Raw genomic sequence first — 18,555 nt, 5'->3', positions numbered from 1 at the left:
CGAAACGCAGAGATACAAATGCATTACATTTTAACCAACATTCCTAGTGCACAGTTATCTGTCAAATGATGGTCATTGTAACAGGTGTATTATAAAGTTGGGCAATGTATTGACTGTTTAACACGCATTCCAGACACAGAGATAAGGTGAGCCTTATCAGTGTTACTTGCATACTCTACAATGGAGAGGTTGGTAGCGTCGCTGGCGGTAGCCTGGAGTCTGTGGGTCGTCTCCGCCGTCTCTGGTGTGCAGCCACCCCATATAGTGTTCATTGTGGCGGATGATCTGGGTTGGTCGTGTTTTTATACATGTACTCATGCATTTCAGATGCCTCTTACAAGTTATCTTTGTAAACTATATAGCATAACGTTCAGCAGGTGTTTTGGTATAACACATCTCCGTTAGCTGTATAGTTTAGCGTTCGGTATGCGTAACGCAACTTTGTTATTTTTAGTACATGGGTATAACGTTCTGTAGGTGCTTATAGTAAAACACAACTTTGTTGGCGATATATACTATAACGTACTGTGTGCTCTTGTATTATAACGCAACTCTGTTATTTTTAGTACATGAATATAACGCTCTTTAGGTGCTTAAAGTAAAACACAACTTTGTTGGCGATATATACTGTAACGCACTGTGTGCTCTTGTATTATAACGCAACTCTGTTATTTTTAGTACATGAGTATAACGCTCTGTAGGTGCTTAAAGTAAAACACAACTTTGTTGGCGATATATACTATAACGTACTGTGTGCTCTTGTATTATAACGCAACTCTGTTATTTTTAGTACATGAGTATAACGCTCTGTAGGTGCTTAAAGTAAAACACAACTTTGATGTCGATATATACTGTAACGCACTGTGTGCTCTTGTATTATAACACAACTCTGTTAGCTAGATAGTTTATTGTTATTAAGCATGCGGTTTTGATATACCAAAACTCTGCTGACTTATATGGTATGATGTAGTTCTGTATTGTTTCGTAACCCATCTCCGTTAGCTACATAGTAAAATATTGATTGATGTTGATTGTGTTTTTGGTATTACACAGGTAACATCATGGAACGTTTGTGATTACATTAAATTACAAAAGTGCAGACTCAGGTAGTTTTGTCAGGTTGAGTCCCTTATCCGATTAGAACCATCACTCTCAGAGTCAGGTAGCAAACAGCCACACAACATCAACGATCCAACCCACTCTGCCACCGCGGATAATAAATATGCTACATTTGACACCTTTCCATATGGCATTGTGTATTCATGGTACAGCCCGTTTCTGATGGCTTATATAGAAACTACAGCTCTGTGGTGCTATGATTCAATGATGACACCAGTTACCATTCGAGACATTCTAAGACATACAGATTTTCTCCTATTCCTGTGACCAGGATGGAACGATGTAGGATTTCACAACCCTGAGATGATTACTCCAAACATCGACAGTCTGGCCCGCCAGGGAGTGATACTGAACTCGTCCTACGTACAGCCCGTGTGCTCACCGTAAGTCATGTCACAACAGATTGATTGTAGTCCTTAAGGGATTGATACTGAACTCGTCCTACATACAATACGTGTGTTCACCGTAAGTCATGTCACAACAGATTGATTGTAGTCCTTAAGGGATTGATACTGAACTCGTCCTACATACAATACGTGTGTTCACCGTAAGTCATGTCACAACAGATTGATTGTAGTCCTTAAGGGATTGATACTGACTCCTCAGTACGTGTGTTCACCGTAGTGATGTAAGGACTGCGAAGCCCGTCACTGATTGATACTGAACTCCTCTCATGCACAGTATTGTCAGTCTTGCTCATTGCACACATATTTACAGGCCTCCAGAGTGTATACAAGAGAATACTGTAAATATATTTCCTGATATGTCAGACTGATGGACAAGAGCAATGAAGTTATTATTAACGGAAAAGGTAATATCATAAATATTCATGACATCTCATGAATGTGCACACATATGTGATACCTATATGAGATCATGCATAGGTATCTGATACCGCATACTCATGTGCCTGATGCATATGATACCATACACACGTATTTGATACCAGTGATACCATGCAAACATATTTGGCACCTATGATACCATAGACACATACTAAATGCAAGACAGAGCCACTCGCCTCAGACACTATTCCCAATTATTGTTTAAGTTATACTAGTGCAGCAAACTGATGGTCTTTGACCTGTATCTGATTTGTAGACCTCAGTCATCGTTCATGGAACATTTCATGGTCCTCCAAAGTACACGAGACCCTGTCTTTGCTCCGTTATTGATCAAACCTCAACCAGTCTCTGCAATCAACCTGAATTACATGCAGAATTACCAATACACATATATACCGGGATGTGTACCCTGAGTATATATATATATATATATAAGGTAATTCTGCATGTTCGGTTGTACTATTTTAAAGTGTTTTTTGTTCCAGGTCTCGAAACTGCTTCATGACTGGATATTACCCCTACCACACGGGACTACAGGTGGATCACTCACTCACTCACCAACTCACTCTCTCGATCACTCGCTGATTCACTCAGCCACTCGCTAACTCATTCACTCACTCATCCACTCTCGCTACCTAACACACTCACTCAACCCACTCACTACCCACTCACTCGCCAGCTAACCCACTCACTTACTAATTCACATACATTAAATTCACATGCTCACTTAATCTAACTTTAGAACATTTAAACCTTCTGAAGTGACTGATTGCTACCATTGATTGCCATGTATTTAAGTGAGAAAGGGTTCTTCAGTACAGCGTAAAATAATACAGAGGTTGATACCGGTTACCATACCCGACATGAGGTGTTTAAACTTTAAAATCATTCAGGATTATTTACATACTATTCCAAAAGGGTTGCGTGTTGTATTGCAGCACAAAGTAATCCAGTCGTCGATACCGGGGTATGTACCCGCCAACGTAACAATGCTGCCACAGAAACTGAAGGAGCTCGGCTATGCGACACATGCAGTCGGCAAGTGAGTTGTTGGGGGTTTACCACTGTTAGTGGTTCAGCTACATTATAAGTTGTTCACTGGAGTTGTTTAAGAGGATACATCAAATCATTCACCCCGGTGGACCATTGAAATAGGTAGTTATCTTACCGAACATCTCATTCTTAATTTTGAAATGCATGAAGCACGGGTATCGCCTAGTAATAACAAGTACCAGGATTAGGCAATTAGCCAATAGCTAAAACAACAGATAAGAAAAAAATTAGAGTTATCTATCTTCCTGTGCACCGGAGCATGTACCCGCCAACGTAACAATGCTGCCACAGAAACTGAAGGAGCTCGACTATGCGACACATGCAGCTGGCAAGTGAGTAAGGTTCGAGTAAATGCTTGTGAACTTCAAACACTGGCTCGCTTGGTCCAGATTCGATCATTTGCATGCCATCATGATGAGACAGGTGTATGATTAAACGCAACAAATATACACTATAATTAGGGCATGTCACCCACACGGTTATTTTCATGGGCAGGATTTGTTTTTATCAGATGGCATCTCGGTTTCTGTAACTGGAAATACACCCCTACAATGCGTGGCTTCGACTCGTTCCTGGGCTATTATACTGGAGCAGAGGACTACTACACTCACGCCAGAGGTAGGGAAAGTACAAAAAACGCAGTTGTGTGAAGGTTAGTTTGTTGGTTGTTCAACGCAATATTGCAGGCATATGGCGGCGGTCTTTAGAAAATACAGTCTGGGACATATAGTCCAGTGATCAATGTCATCAATATCGTTCTACGAAATGGGGATCCTATGACATGTCAACCACGTCAGCGAGCCTGACCACCCGATCCCGTTAGTCGCCTCATAAGGCAAGCATAGTCGCCTTTTATGGCAAGCATGGGTTGCTGAAGGTCTATTCTATCCCGGACCTTCATATAGAAGTTGACCAGTATAGACACAGACAAGGTCTGTACAAACAGGACACCTTCAAATACGCTTCGTCGGCAGAACCCGACTACATCCTTCGTCAACAGTTAGATCAGTCTGATATCAGTATTTGTGTTTTACAGGAGGTGGGTTTGACTTCCGGTCTAATAAAACAGTGGCAAGAAGTTACAGTGGATTTTACTCCGCGGTACGTCACTGAGGAAGTAATAGTGAGCAACATTGCATCGTCAAACATAAGTCAAACATTATGCTTTACGGAGACAAGAGTCGAAAGCAGGTCCGTAGATGATCACCAAACGTCGATCCAGAAGATTATAGACGATTATCACGAACTGATTCAGAGCACATACTGACAAATCGCCAGTGATTAAAGGCCATACACACTGTTCGGGTCCAGTGAAAGTGCTAATGCTCGGGTAACCCAACTAACAAACGAGTTACATTTTGAAACTAAATTAACGGTTTCCCGACTTGACATGTTTGTTTCAGATGACGTTTGCTACACGAGCTGAAGAAATCATCAGGACCCACGACAAGACCAAACCCCTGTACCTGTACCTTCCCTACCAGTCTGTCCATGAACCACTACAGGTAGATCAGATACAACCAGTACACACATTGTACAGTAGCGCAATACGAAACAAGACGGTATACACACATTGTACACATAAACAAACATGCGCAAACACACACTGCACGACATATGATGGCGTGGTTTCGTCTTTGGTCTGAACAACAATTAGTGGGTTAAGTATCTTTTGTATCTTGCGTCATGTTTCAGGTTCCACAACGATTTGAAGATATGTACAAAAGCATCGAGACGACACAACGGAGGACATATTGCGGTAATTTATGCCATTGTCCCTTCGAGTTTAACGCTGAACGCCAGTTGGTCATGACGACTCTCATAGAAGCATTTACTTGTATGCAAAAGACATTAACCAGTGAAGAGCATGGTTATAAGTGGTCTCCAGCAACCCATGTCCGTCGTAAGAGGCTACTATAGGGATCGGGTGGCCAAGTTATTAGCTACTGATATATCAGAGCAGGATATAAAATTCATTGCCATGAAAACTAACGTTGTTGCTGTGATGCACAAACAGTTCTTATTGTAAAATCTGTATCGTCAGGATCTTAGATGTTGATGTTTAATGAACGAATGGAATCAGCTCATATAATACTCCATCCAGGATGTGTAACATCAAGCTCAGAAATATCTATCAACAGCGATACGTTTGTCCAGGTTTTGCTGTGTGAGGACGGCTGTTAGGTCATTACGATGTGGAATACGTATATTCAAGCAAAAGAAACTCATATCACGATCCGTAAAATAAGGCTTACTAAGTTCATCAGTGGCCCTCCATCATCGTTGCTAGATTTTGTAGCCATTGTTGACTACTAATTTGCTCTCTGCAACACACACATCCTGCAGGACGCAATGTTACATAATTCCTTCTGTACATGCCAGTCCATTGTCGACTACTCGTTTGCTCTCTGACGCATTCCAACTATGCAGGGCGCCATGTTGTAAAATTCTTTCTGTACATGTCAGGCATGGTATCGGCGCTGGATGAGGCGATCGGCAACATCACTCAGGCTCTGCGAGACAGCGGCCTTGTAGACAACCTTCTCCTCGTTTTCACCACCGACGTACGTCATTATGGGAAAACATAACTGGGTTTTCCGAGACTAGATGTTTTTACATATTGGACAAAATACGTTAGGGACACTGGTATTTTGGTGATTCATTATGGCAACTTGAAGGGGAAACATAAATGGGTTTTCCTTGTGGAACATACAGTAACAGTGGGATTTGTCGAATAATCATTCTGTAAAGTATGCGTGTCAGCAGAATTTACTGGATGACTAAGTGAGTGGGTTTAGGTTTACGCCGCTTTCAGCAATACCGCGGCTGGGAATACGAGAAATAGGCTTCAGTCATTGCACCTATGTGGGGATTCGAAACAAACGACGAGTGAAAACTTTCACCACGGGGCTATCTAACCGCCCAACGGGGTTTTATGAGCCAAATGGGCATGTACCAGGGACATTAAATTATCAGTCAAAGAATGATTAGTAAAACGTATTAACACAGAACGGTGGCCCTACTTACGCTGGGTCGAATAACCTGCCTCTCCGAGGAGGCAAGAAGACTCTGTGGGAAGGTGGGACCAAAGGGACGGCGTTCGTATACAGTAAGACGTTGTTGCAGAAGTTGAACTACACCAACACAGGGTGAGTCGTCGAGTTAGCTACCCCTAGAGGTTCAGGTTTCACGAGCTATAATTATGGGTAGACTTCACAAAATATTGGGTGATTCATCATTACGGGTAGGCTTCACTAGCATTGTGCGAGTCATCATTAGGAGAAGGCTACACGTGCATTGGGTGAGTCATCATTAGGAGTAGGCTTCACGAACATTGGGTGAGTCATCATTAGGAATAGGCTACACGATCATTGGACGAGTCTTCACTAGCAGTAGGCTTCACGAGCACTGGGCGAGTCATCACTAAGGGTAGGCTTCACGAGCGTTGGGCGAGTCATCACTAAGGGTAGGCTTCACGAGCGTTGGGCGAGTCATCATTAGGAGTAGGCTACACGTGCATTGGTTGAGTCATCATTAGGAACATGCTACACAGGCATCGGTGAGTCATCGCTAGGAGTAGGCTACACTAGCATTGAATAAATCATCATTAGGAGTGGGCTTCATGTGCATTTCTACATCAACTGAAAAAATGAGTAATTGACAACCAGCGGTCCATTTCTGTAACAGCTTATATTTCATTTGAGCCCTAACTGATTGATTGAAGTATTATGTGCGCAAATGATAAATTTTGAAAAACGTATGATTCATGTCGTTCACAGGCCTGTGTCTAAGTTGAATCGCCCTTTCAATGTGTCGAATGTTGTCTCTAGGAAATTAATGGAGACATATTTGCTTTTTTTGTAGCAATCAACCATTGTGTGTGTTCCAGAATGATACACGCAGTTGACTGGTTCCCTACAATTCTTCACCTGGCTGGAGGTCGACCTGGTGAGTGGGTGCGCAAGTGAGTGAGTGATTTGCTTATGTTAGAGTGAGTGAAGAGCCAGGTGCACGAAAAGCACGTGCACAAGTGCCCAAAAAGTTCCATCTGACTGTCCCTGCCTTGCATTCCTCCCTCGTAACAGACAGTGAACTGTGAAAATACTTTAATGACAGTATGTTAAACAACTTGTTTTTATTTTAGGACATTAATTCTGCACACACACACAAATCTCACAGAGTTGGTCTTATGTTTTAATTATGATCAGCGTTTCATTTAGCATTATATGTTTATTATTTTTGTAGTTTTGTAGACTGCAATTCATCGGTCCGTTTTGGGGCCAAACGCACTATAGCAACATTACTTGCTTGTAATCACAGATCCCGGCTTGGATGGAGTGAACCAGTGGGATATGCTGAGTCGGAACTCTCCCAGTAAGAGGAAGGAGTTTGTGTACAACATTGATGACCTCGCGAACAACTCGGCTATCAGATATGTAGCTATTCTAGTTTGCCCATCCGCAATACTCAATTGACGTATTTTGTTAGAGCTCCATTCACTACCAAGGATGACTTCTCGCACTAACCCAGACTTAAGATAGCTTCACAGAGCTAACTCATTGAGATGCCAATGTGCAGTTAAGCACGAAAACCCCATTCAGAGACACTTTACTGACTCTAAGATGACCAGTCCTTGTTGAACCCTTTAATACGGATCGCCAGGCAGGGACGAACAAGTCCCACATTTTAAACGTCTTTTGGTGTGACGCGTCCGTCAAAAATCGGTATAAGATATTGTACCAATGTGGAGAATAGAACCCGTGTCTTCGGTGTGACGAGCTAGGCTAGGCTAGGCTAGGCTAGGCTAGTCAATCGCCCCTCGAGTAAACACAGAATTGGGAGGAAGAGCTAGGATATTCGCTCTCCACAACGCGGACCGGTGGAAAGTGTATGTTACTACACTGACCCAAAAAAGAAACGCATAGCTGAAATCTCATTTTTAAAGTAGATATTTTCGGAAAATATGGAATGGAATGACAATTAATGTAAATATTAAGTGTTTTTATAGTCAATACAACCAAAACAGACAAACAAACACAACCTCTGGTGATTATTCGCCACACCACAGCACCTTGAAAACGCTTTGTATAATCTGCACGTGGGAAAATCTGAAAGCATTATGCACGTGCAAATGCAGGATCTCAATCTTGATTATGATGGCTATAAAAGGGGACAGGTCCTGTTGCGATTCATTCTTCGAATTTCTTTCTATGCGACGCGAAAAATGCTAAGGTTAAATGAAGAAAACAGAAATAGAGCCATTGGACGTCTGGAAGCTGGGAAAAGTCAGTCATCAGTTGCCAGACGTCTGAATGTGAGGCAGAGCACGATTTCCCGTCTCTGGCAACGATACACGCAACACAACTCGACCAGAGACCGTCCAAGGAGTGGGAGACCAAGGGTGACAACTCCAGCACAAGACCGCTACATCCGGGTGCTTCATCTGCGTAATCGGGCCGTCACTGCTACGTATACCGCTGATCACGTTCCTGGGCTGCGTAGAGTCTCTCCACAAACCATCAGGAATCGCCTAAGAGAGCATGGAATTCGACCTATGCGACCTCATGCAGGACCTGTTCTGCATCCCCATCACCGTCGTGCACGTCTTCAGTGGTGCAGGAACGTTCGGGCATGGAACCTCTTGAATTGGAGGAGGATCTGGTTCAGCGATGAGTCACGTTTTCTGCTGTACAGACATGATGGCAGGATGCGTGTTTACAGACGTCGAAATGAGAGATATGCTCGACAGTGCGTTCGTGAGGTCAACAGACACGGTGGTGGAGGTGTAATGATGTGGGGAGGCATATCTATGAACGGCAGGACACAGTTGGTGCATGTGCAAGGGAATCTCAATGCTGTACGCTACCGGGATGAAATTCTGAACCGTCATGTTGTTCCTACAATTGACGCTAGAAGGGAAATTTTCCAGCACGACAATGCAAGACCGCACACAGCACGCATTACCACGGATTTCCTTGCCAACAACAACATTACAGTTCTTCCATGGCCCTCAAAATCGCCGGATTTGAACCCAATTGAACATTTATGGGACCAATTGGGTAAACGGTTACGACGTCGACAGCCGCAGCCACAGACACGTCTACAGTTGGTGAATGCGTTGCGAGATGAGTGGAGAAGAATCCCACAAAGGCGGATACGACGTCTTATACAGTCAATGCCCAGGCGATGCAGAGCAGTGATTGATGCCCGTGGTGGTCACACCAGATACTGACTTTCTCACTATGCCATGGAAAATAGAGACGCTTAATACCACTGTGAATGATTGCATCTGTCTTGACACACATTTGTTAATACCCGTGTGAATTATCATTGCTCAAGTTCCATTACTTTTTGTGCAATTTAAGTTAATAAATCATCTCTCATAACATTGGATTTTCACCTATGCGTTTCTTTTTTGGGCCAGTGTAGTTCACGGACTTTGTATCGGGTGCTGCTCATTTTCGGGCAGGTTTAATCATCTGTAATTTGTGGAAAATACTGAGATATTGTTCAGAATTACACCTACTGACTGTCCAACCAGCAGTGGCTTTTACTTGTCCCCACAATATTTTCAGTCGTGTGCACACATGAAACTCCAAAGGCTGCCTATAAATGTGCGTGACCCAAGTGGATACTTGGTAAATACCAATATCTATAAGCTCACGTAACCTTTGACACTTTTCTATCCTGACGGGAGACAGGTATTCTGTGTTGGTGAAGATTTGTGTTGGCTCTCCTAGGTATGGGGACCTGAAGCTGATACACGGCAAACCAGGCCCATACAACGACTGGTACCCATTGCCGAGGTTGGATGAAGACATCCAAGTGGACAAAAAGAAATGGCCTTTATATCAGCTGTATAACATTACAGGTATGCCTGAGTTCCTCCTGCTGAATTACATGTTAAATGTCACTGGGAATGTGAAAAGATGGATTGGGTTTGGTTTCGTTTGGTTTGTTCGTCGTTTAACGCTGCACTCAGCAATATTCCAGCTAAATGGCGGGGGTTTGTAAATAATGGAGTCCTGGTAAGACACACTAGTAATTAACAGCATGAGCATCAATTGGGATATGATAACATGTCAACCACGTCAGCGAGCCTGACCACCCGAGACCGTTAGTCGCTTCTTATGACAAGCATGGGTTACTGAAGACGAACTGTAACCTGGACCTTCACGGTAGACGTGGATAGACGATATATCAGTGTTGTGTCTCACTGTTTGAGATTGCAAATTATGTAGAATGGTAATAAATGCAAACTTGATCTCGTCATTATATGGCTGGAATAATGCCGATGTGACGTAAAGTCCACCTCAACTCAACTGAACTCCGCAAATGCTGATCAAACTGGCGTTCAGCACCGGATGCTAAGACTTCCGTGGCAAAATTGCATCTGGACTCTCAGTTGTAAAGTACATAAATGATGTTTTTCATCACAGCTCGGGAAGTAAAAACGGGAATTCACATGTAAACTTTTCAAGTTCGCAGTATTGTTTATTTGAAGATATTTTAAAATGACAGTATTATCAAGTTTTACACTAAACGCATTGCCCCTTCCAGCTGACCCGACTGAGCGCCATGACCTGGCGACCGAGTTCCCCGACCTCTTGGCCTCCATGAAACAGAGACTGGAGGGGTGGAGACAGTCCATGGTGCCGGCACACTACCCCCCTGAAGACCCCAAGGCTAATCCCCAAAACTGGGGTGGAGTGTGGTCTCCCGGTTGGTGTTAGATCCACAATGTTATACGGAAAGAAAATGCTAAAAGCACAATCAAAACGATTTTATGTTTTAGCAAATACGACATTGCATGAATTCATACATCCTCGATATCTCCTGGGTAAACATTCCGATAAATCCCAACTATACCCTGGATGCAACTACAGAGGAATTTATTACCTCTCTTGGCTGGCTTTTTATCCAATCACGGGTCTACGCTGGGAAACTGAGAGCACCAATTACATCCGACTCTCGCTTCTTAAATATGACCGATTAAACTTGGCAACACAAATGATGCAGAAGTACTCTGAAAGAGCCGGATGTAGTTCTTGCATGTATGTTTTTAAAGTTTAAGACCTGTAAATTTGTCTATGATTGTCCCCAAAATATGAGTAGCATATATGCATCCATGCTACAGCGGAGATGTATCGGAACGTATACCCTGGAGATATCGAGTGTGGAATTCATAATACACATGACATTCACTGTCTTCTTAATTTTGCTGAGATACATGACCATGAAATAACAGTAGAGCTTGCAGATATTCGTATTCGTTATTTTTATACTAAGGCCTCAAATAGTTCATTCGATTGTACTTGGTACACTTGCCACACTTTAACGATGTCTGCCCTTTAACGATGCCTGCGTCTTGGTGAAGTTTCTATATGCCAGTACACATAGAGTCGGTATTATTTTTCATATAAGAAGTGATCTGTTTGATAACATTTTGAGCTGTGAGTGGTAATAAGCCTTGAGAATCAATGATGACACACCATGTAATTGTACCAAAGTACCGAAACACAATAATACAATAGAAAACAAACATGCACAGGATCACTCAAGTACTTAGTAACTTATCCACTTATATGTGTATCCTGAAGCAATAGCATCTGGTTTTCCTCCTCCCTATGCGCATAAAATGCTGTCATGATTTTGCTGGAATATTACTAAAACCAGGGAGCCTATATACAGATTGTAGATTATCTCTGCTAAAACGAGCTCATTACTGAAGTCATCCATTCACTTCATCAGTACTTAAGAGCAATGTAGAGTAGTCATCCAACACACCCTCCAGGAAAGCTTCTACCAGCCTGCTCCTCAGTATTTGCCATTTTTCAACGACTGCCCAAAGGCAGGAGACAAGTAGGCGCTTAAAATATCTGCAAACTACAATATGCTTGGTACTGAGTTGAATCACTGAATACCAAACATGCAAGGTTAACAGTTGGTGCCATGGCAACTTAGGTAGGCACATTCCGTGGCCCGAATATGTGCACTTCGTTGACATCTTCGAGTGACAGATCCCAGGGCCCGAATTTGATACATACATCCTTGGACCATGTCCTTGACAGCACTGTTGTTGGCACTGGGTGCCAAATCCCAGATTCATCCCTGTTGGAGGATCTGGGAAAGCTCAGGTCACCATAGGTATTAGACAGTATTGTGGATCTTCCTGCAGCTATCTTCAATGGTTGGAGGGAAAAGCTGTTTATCTTGTCACGAAAAAGCAAGTGATGGCTTGAATCTAATGACACTGTGTCTGTATTAGGCATAAACAGACTCTGTGTCTGTCCTCTGTCACCGAACTCAAGAAGGTCTGTCAGCCATGTGATGGTGAAGCTGCGATCAGAATGGCAAGGCAATTTGTTCTTGCCTCGAAATCCAACATCAAACCACGATAACATGACAGTCAGTCAGTTTAGGCAGCTTTAAGCAATATTCCAGCAACATCATGGTGCTACCCCACTGCCCCGACAGTGTGAAAAATGTTGATATTTGGATCACCTTAATCAGAGTTGAGAATCTAATTTCATCAATCTTTCAAGAACACAAATTTATTAACACATGATCAGTTACTGTACAAATTATCCCACGGAGCAACAAATCCAGTGCACAGTCTCGAACAAAATGGGACAAATATTGCATCAGTGCCATCAATATATGATACAAGAGACAAGGATCATAAAAAAATATACTGGTTTACAAAAATGGTGACAGTGTTTTTGTCAGGATGTCTGATTTAAACTCTGTATACCCAGAAGTTCACAAGACATTTTTGCTAAATTATATTGGCAAGTCTTAGAGTAAGTACAGTGCTTTGATTGGCTGACTTTGCAGTTGTCATAGTAAGCTCCAGTATGACTTTCAACCAAGGGAGACAGTGCTAAGAACACCACACTGTTGGCAGCTTCAATGGCGTCCTGAAAAAGGACAATTTTGAGAAATTGCTATAACAATTGACCATTCTCTTAAGCAAATAAAGTGAAAGATTATGTATTTGTGAATCATAAAACATACTATGTTAACAGTTGAAAGAACTGAAAATATATAAAGTTGATAAAAAATGGATGGAGAATTATGAAATATATTTACTCAGCACATGTATGTAATGGCTCACTCCTCAGAGCGTTAGTTTAGACATAAGAAAGCTATAAAGGAAGGTGAAAAGGAACAGTGAATACTTTAACCACTGACCTACCCCACTCCAAGGTAAAGAGGGGCAGTGAATACATTAAGTACTAGACTACCCCACCCCACTGAAGGTGAAGAGGAACAGTGAATACTTTGATCACTGGGCTACCCTACCCCACTGAAGGTGAACAGGAACAGTGAATACTTTAACCACTGGGCTACCCCACCCCACTGACGGTGAAGAGGGGCAGTGAATAGGAACAGTGAATACATTAAGCACTAGAATATCCCACCCCACTGAAGGTGAATAGGAACAGTGAATACATTAAGCACTAGAATATCCCACCCCACTGAAAGTGAAGAGGGGCAGTGAATACTTTGACCACTGGGCTACCCCACCCAAATAAAGGTGAAGAGGAGAAGTGAATACTTTAACCACTGGGCTATCGCACCCCACTGAAGGTGAAGACGGGCTGTGAATACTTTGACCACTGGGCTACCCCACCCCACTGAAGGTGAATGGGAACAGCGAATACATTAAGCACTAGAATATCCCACCCTTCTGAAGGTGAAGAGGAACAATGAATACTTTAACCACTGGGCAACCTAACCTCCGAAGGTGAAGAGGGATAGTGAATACATTAGGCACTATACCTATGACTAAGGAGGTTGGTGGTATGAGATTCAGTTCTGATAGTACCTTGAAGAACAGATGACGCATTATATCCATGACCCATCGAACTGACCAGTGTATATTGTCATACAAGTTTGTATTGACCACACCAGGATGGAGACAGTTAGCAGTCACATTAGAGTTGTCTGCCTTCAGCAGCTGACTGAGAATGTAGGTTGACATAATCACAGCAAGTTTGGAACTTGCGTATGCCGAATGTGGGGAGTATGAAGAAATACTTGTGTGGCTGAAAGTATCAAATATCATTAAAAGTCAACAGGTATTTTCCACAATTCTACACAGTTCATGAATACATGCACCAACACCTCATTCCCAAGCTATATCATGACTGTATGTTGTATGTCAGTGGGTGTCACCTGAGTGAACCTGCTCTTCAACGTGATGAGCGAATTCTTTAGCCACTATGCTACACCATTGGCCTACATCATCTGATATTTTACATATGTCAACTTGATCTGTTTAACCTTGTGAAGACATGCTATGAACAATTATACAGAGTACAGTGGAGAATTGAAGGTGACAACTACTTAGTGCTGACAACTACATACTACAAGTTGTCCAGCTTGACCTGAGCTACTCTACATATGCATGACCTGTGAGGTCAAATGGCACAAACGGCAGGTTGACTTAACTTCATTTAATAGGGGATTAGAGAATGTTATTGATGTTGCATACATGGATTGGTTACAGAACTTGTCCCAGAAAACAATACTTCTTAAAAAACATCACTTTATGTTTAACTGGATTGTTCGTAAAGTCATATGCTTCTCAGTCATTGTGTTACTTTCACAATCTGATTCAGTGTCGCTATCAATCTCTACACCCAGTTCAATTATCACTCTTTCTATTTCATGTTCAACTGCAATATTTCTGTCCCAGTGGTCTCCTGAAAACCAGAATCGGAAACATTAAACTATGTGTAGCTTCTTTTTTAATGAAAGTTAGGGCATTGTTGATTTCCAAACAATGAGATGTCAAATGGTGACCTGTTTGGCCATGTTGACAATCAACTGACAAAGGTTCACTCCTCTACAATGACAGACCCAACCATGGTCACACAACCCATTTGTATTCACTTGAACAGGTCAAGCTGAAAAAGTTGTACTGGTATTTGAGTCATCTGACAGGTACACTGAAAGGGAACAAAAATAACAGCTCAAAAATAACCAGTGCTGCATCTTCTAAAAAATTAACCAGGATGCCAAAACATAAAATGTGCCTGTGCAATAAGCATCTTAAAAACACATGGGTATGATGTAAACATACCAAAATCAGTAAAGAGGATGTATATTGTGATCTGAACTCTCAAACTGGAGCAATTCCTATCATAAACAAGAGACCAACTCTGCACCATAATGGCAACCACACTCAGACCATCATGCCCTGCTTCAGTCAGACCAATTTCTCCTCACCTGGGCTTGATGTCGGTGGCATCAGCAACCCAGTGTACAATGGAGGACACGTTGATGATGTGAGCGCACCTGTCAGGTGTACCAGAAGCTTTCATCTTGTTGAGCAGAAGAGACGTGAGGTACAGATGAGACAGGTAGTTCACCTGGAAGTGAGTCTCCAGTCCATCTTCGGTTTCAGAGTATGGAACCAACATAACCCCAGCTGTGAAAGACACAATCCATTTAGATATATCTCTGCTAATGATGAACACATAGCCTCATAAAGGCATTACCCAGGGCTCCAGATTGGTTTTAAATATCAGGAGTACCTTCTTCTTATTTTGACAATATAAGAGTACTGGAAAAGCTTAAAGGTCACATGCAACATAAAACACAACTTTGCAGATTCTGATACATTCTGGTATGCACTAATGCTCTAATTGAAACAAATCATCAAAAATTCCAATTCAACTTACAAAGTTGAAAAAAAACATGATGAAAAAAAGCCAGTGAAATCTGATTCACTAATTTCCTCCCCTGTGCTGGGGGAAAGAAGGGTGGTTTCAACAGCTATGCTGCACTGCGCATGTGTATGTGCAGTGAATAGGTTCTTGGAGCTTGAAACAGTCTGCCTGTCAGGAGTATGAGATCATGAGCAGTAGTCTAATCTTGGTTGTGTAAACAAGTAAATAATCTATTTGTTACATAAAAAAACATGTTTATTGTGATAAGCAGAATCTGTCACATAGCAAATTCAGTGTCTGGTTTACTGACACCTATATGTCTGCCTGCCTGTCTGATTATGACAATATGTAATGCACATTACTTACTTTCTTTTCCTAGGTCCTCGACAGATTGGATATTACCCAAAGCCGTACAAAATCAGTAATATCTTCAATGTCGAAAACACATACCATTGTTGATCAAGATGTGCAGTGGTAACCCTGTGTGCAGGAAGTTCTCTACAAATGACCGCACAGATGTCAGAGATGCTAGATCCAGGTGTAGGAATTGAACTAGAAAAGACAATCAACGGTTAATCACTTCAATCATGACCAAGATCAGAATGATATTAATTTTTTACAGGTGTGTTCCTCTAGTTTTACACTGCACTCAGCAATATTCCAGTTATAGGGCAGCAGTCGGCAAGTAATCCAGCCTGGAACAGACAATCCAAGTCTTACAACAAGCATGGGTTACTGAAGTTTAATTGCAACCCGGATGTCCATGGGTTTCCATGACCATAGGTAACCTCTCTCAACCCTGTTTATTGTAACTTTCACATAAATCACAAAATTCAACTGCTAACTATAATTCATAACGTCCCTGACATAACTGAGGAGGCTGCTCTCTTGTATTTCACTGTATACGGGTCAGATATAAGCAGTGGAGATGAACACACGTTCAACATAGAGAAATCAAACAAGGATGATCTTAGCTTACTTTTTATACTGGCTTAAGATAACCCAATTAAGTGCTACATATTTTTGAGCAAGTGGGCCCAGCTCACCAAATATACATTAAAACATCCACCTGAATCAAATCAGAGTGGACTGTTACTGTTGCAGCTGTTCAATAGTGATACAAGATGAACATTATGAATCCCAGGAATTTGGAGGCTGTTGCAAATATTATCAACACAAACACATGAATGGTTTTCCAAGGTTATAAAAGAAAATTGCTGACATGCATCTCTGCATGCAAACCAGAAAGATCTTTTTAGTAAAGGACATTGGCTTTCTCCGTCAACAGTTAACAGTTGACATAACATGACAGTGATCATCAGCATGAGCATCAAACTGTGCGAATATGAAGCGATGACGCATGTCAACAGAGTCTGTGAGCCTGACCACCAGATCCTTTTAGTCACCTCTTACAACAAAGACATGGGTTACTGAAGATACATTCTAACCTTGATATTGACAGGTCAAATGTACCATACACCTGAATCAAACAAGAGTGGACAGTAAATTTGGGGTTGTTCAGTATACAGAGACTCCACAAATCCCAGTTATGTACAGGTGGTTGCAAATATTATTGATACAAGCACATGTAAATGCTAGAACCATAGGTCTTTATATCTACCATGAGGACAAAATGTTTACTCTGCCCAGTAGTATCACAGCTCGGTGTATTTCTGGATCTAAATTTTGTTGATTCATTTTCACTGTATGCTGATTATATATAAGAAATGTTTCATTTTCTGACCTCTTACTGTTGACAGTTCAGCTCTAATCTTCGCTATAGCTTCATCAGCTTCCTGCTTACTTCTGCCAGCTGTTGAAATAATCATTGATGTATCATGTCAATATTGTCAATATATCTTGTTTACAAGGAATCAGCACAGAATTTGCTCAGATGAAACTTAACTAATAATTCACTCCCACAGACACATTTCACATTTACATTTTTCAGTGTCAAAATAGGAGCTCAGAAAAACTCAATTCTGATCATTAATAAAAGTTTAAACTACAACCTGGGTATTAGGCTTTCAGCTACTTCTTTCATTACCTATGAAAACGTGGACATTTTTCAGTGCTAATTTCCTGGAAACTTGATATCCAATGCCAGATGCTCCTCCTGTTACTATGGCAACTAGGCCATCTGTTGACAGTTCTGTTAAGGAGAACACATGAAATAATGACAAAATCATGTCACGCATATGACAAATATATTTCAGTCATGTATATAACATCAAACATCATTATTCAAACAAACTAGTACCATGTAACAAGAACTACAATGATGTACATCATCCAAATGATTTACCCTACCTCATTATGAATAAACAAAACACAAAGAAACCCCATAACCATCCCATGAAGACATTTTACGACACTTCCTTCAATTTACAGGAATCGACATTCACGTATGAAATATCCTATAATAGTGATGCCTACCCTCAAACGCAGGTACGACTGTTTTCTCTGCTAGTTCTTTAAGTAATGCGTATACCCCGATTAGGTAGAGTTTTAAGCATGACCAGATATGGAGGAATAAGATCTGAAAAGAAATCTGAAGGCTTTCCCCTTCTGACATTTCGCATCGTTTGATGATTACTTCCCCTTGTAAACTTCCGTTTATGCCGACTCCACACAGCGTTTTCTGTGCTGGCTTTGGTAAGAGCTCCATCGCTTGACTCCCCAACCAGAAGAAGATTGGAATCACGCTATCATACGCAGAAAAATCGCCCAAGTCGATGAAAAATGAAGCTGTAGTGTTATGTTTATAACACAAAATAAAGGCAGTTTTAAGAATTTTACGTTTGTAAGTTTTGAATAGAAAAAGAAAGCATTCTAGCAATTGTCAGATTTTTATGTAA

At 41.6% G+C, this 18,555-nt stretch overlaps 2 protein-coding genes across 2 annotated transcripts; one reads left to right on the top strand and one right to left on the bottom strand.

Annotated features, from left to right (window-relative positions):
* The first annotated feature begins 180 nt into the window (after positions 1-180).
* Positions 181-10,750, top strand: LOC137273988 (arylsulfatase B-like). Its single transcript, XM_067806925.1, has 14 exons — positions 181-289; positions 1,391-1,502; positions 2,450-2,501; positions 2,903-3,006; positions 3,529-3,635; positions 4,054-4,118; positions 4,421-4,522; positions 4,713-4,776; positions 5,484-5,581; positions 6,027-6,166; positions 6,907-6,965; positions 7,338-7,453; positions 9,738-9,888; positions 10,578-10,750. Exons 1-14 carry the CDS (start codon positions 181-183, stop codon positions 10,748-10,750), a joined length of 1,452 nt encoding a protein of 483 aa, XP_067663026.1.
* LOC137273985 (dehydrogenase/reductase SDR family member on chromosome X-like) lies at positions 10,486-18,301 on the bottom strand. Its single transcript, XM_067806923.1, has 7 exons — positions 18,134-18,301; positions 17,745-17,849; positions 17,442-17,510; positions 16,148-16,249; positions 15,255-15,456; positions 13,849-14,068; positions 10,486-12,937 (listed from the first exon to the last, which is right to left on the bottom strand). The coding sequence occupies exons 1-7, from the start codon at positions 18,270-18,272 to the stop codon at positions 12,743-12,745; spliced, it is 1,032 nt and encodes a 343-aa protein (XP_067663024.1). The 5' UTR covers positions 18,273-18,301; the 3' UTR covers positions 10,486-12,742.
* Positions 18,302-18,555: the final 254 nt, after the last annotated feature.

The sequence above is a fragment of the Haliotis asinina genome, chromosome 2 (genome assembly GCF_037392515.1).
Source record: "Haliotis asinina isolate JCU_RB_2024 chromosome 2, JCU_Hal_asi_v2, whole genome shotgun sequence".
In the NCBI taxonomy this organism is placed as follows: domain Eukaryota; kingdom Metazoa; phylum Mollusca; class Gastropoda; order Lepetellida; family Haliotidae; genus Haliotis; species Haliotis asinina.
This window is presented reverse-complemented; position numbering and strand designations above follow the sequence as displayed.

What these genes read in the sequence shown, in the direction of transcription:
- LOC137273985 (XM_067806923.1), bottom strand. Translation starts at nt 18,272, where the DNA reads ATGTCAGAAGGGGAAAGCCTTCAGATTTCTTTTCAGATCTTATTCCTC. An exon ending in AAATGTCCACGTTTTCATAG is followed by an intron (nt 17,511 to 17,744) that starts GTAATGAAAGAA and finishes TTATTTCAACAG; the next exon opens with CTGGCAGAAGTAAGCAGGAA. An exon ending in GCACATCTTGATCAACAATG is followed by an intron (nt 15,457 to 16,147) that starts GTATGTGTTTTC and finishes TGTCTTTCACAG; the next exon opens with CTGGGGTTATGTTGGTTCCA.
- LOC137273988 (XM_067806925.1), top strand. Translation starts at nt 181, where the DNA reads ATGGAGAGGTTGGTAGCGTCGCTGGCGGTAGCCTGGAGTCTGTGGGTC. An exon ending in GTACAGCCCGTGTGCTCACC is followed by an intron (nt 1,503 to 2,449) that starts GTAAGTCATGTC and finishes TTTTTGTTCCAG; the next exon opens with GTCTCGAAACTGCTTCATGA. An exon ending in TCAGCTGTATAACATTACAG is followed by an intron (nt 9,889 to 10,577) that starts GTATGCCTGAGT and finishes TGCCCCTTCCAG; the next exon opens with CTGACCCGACTGAGCGCCAT.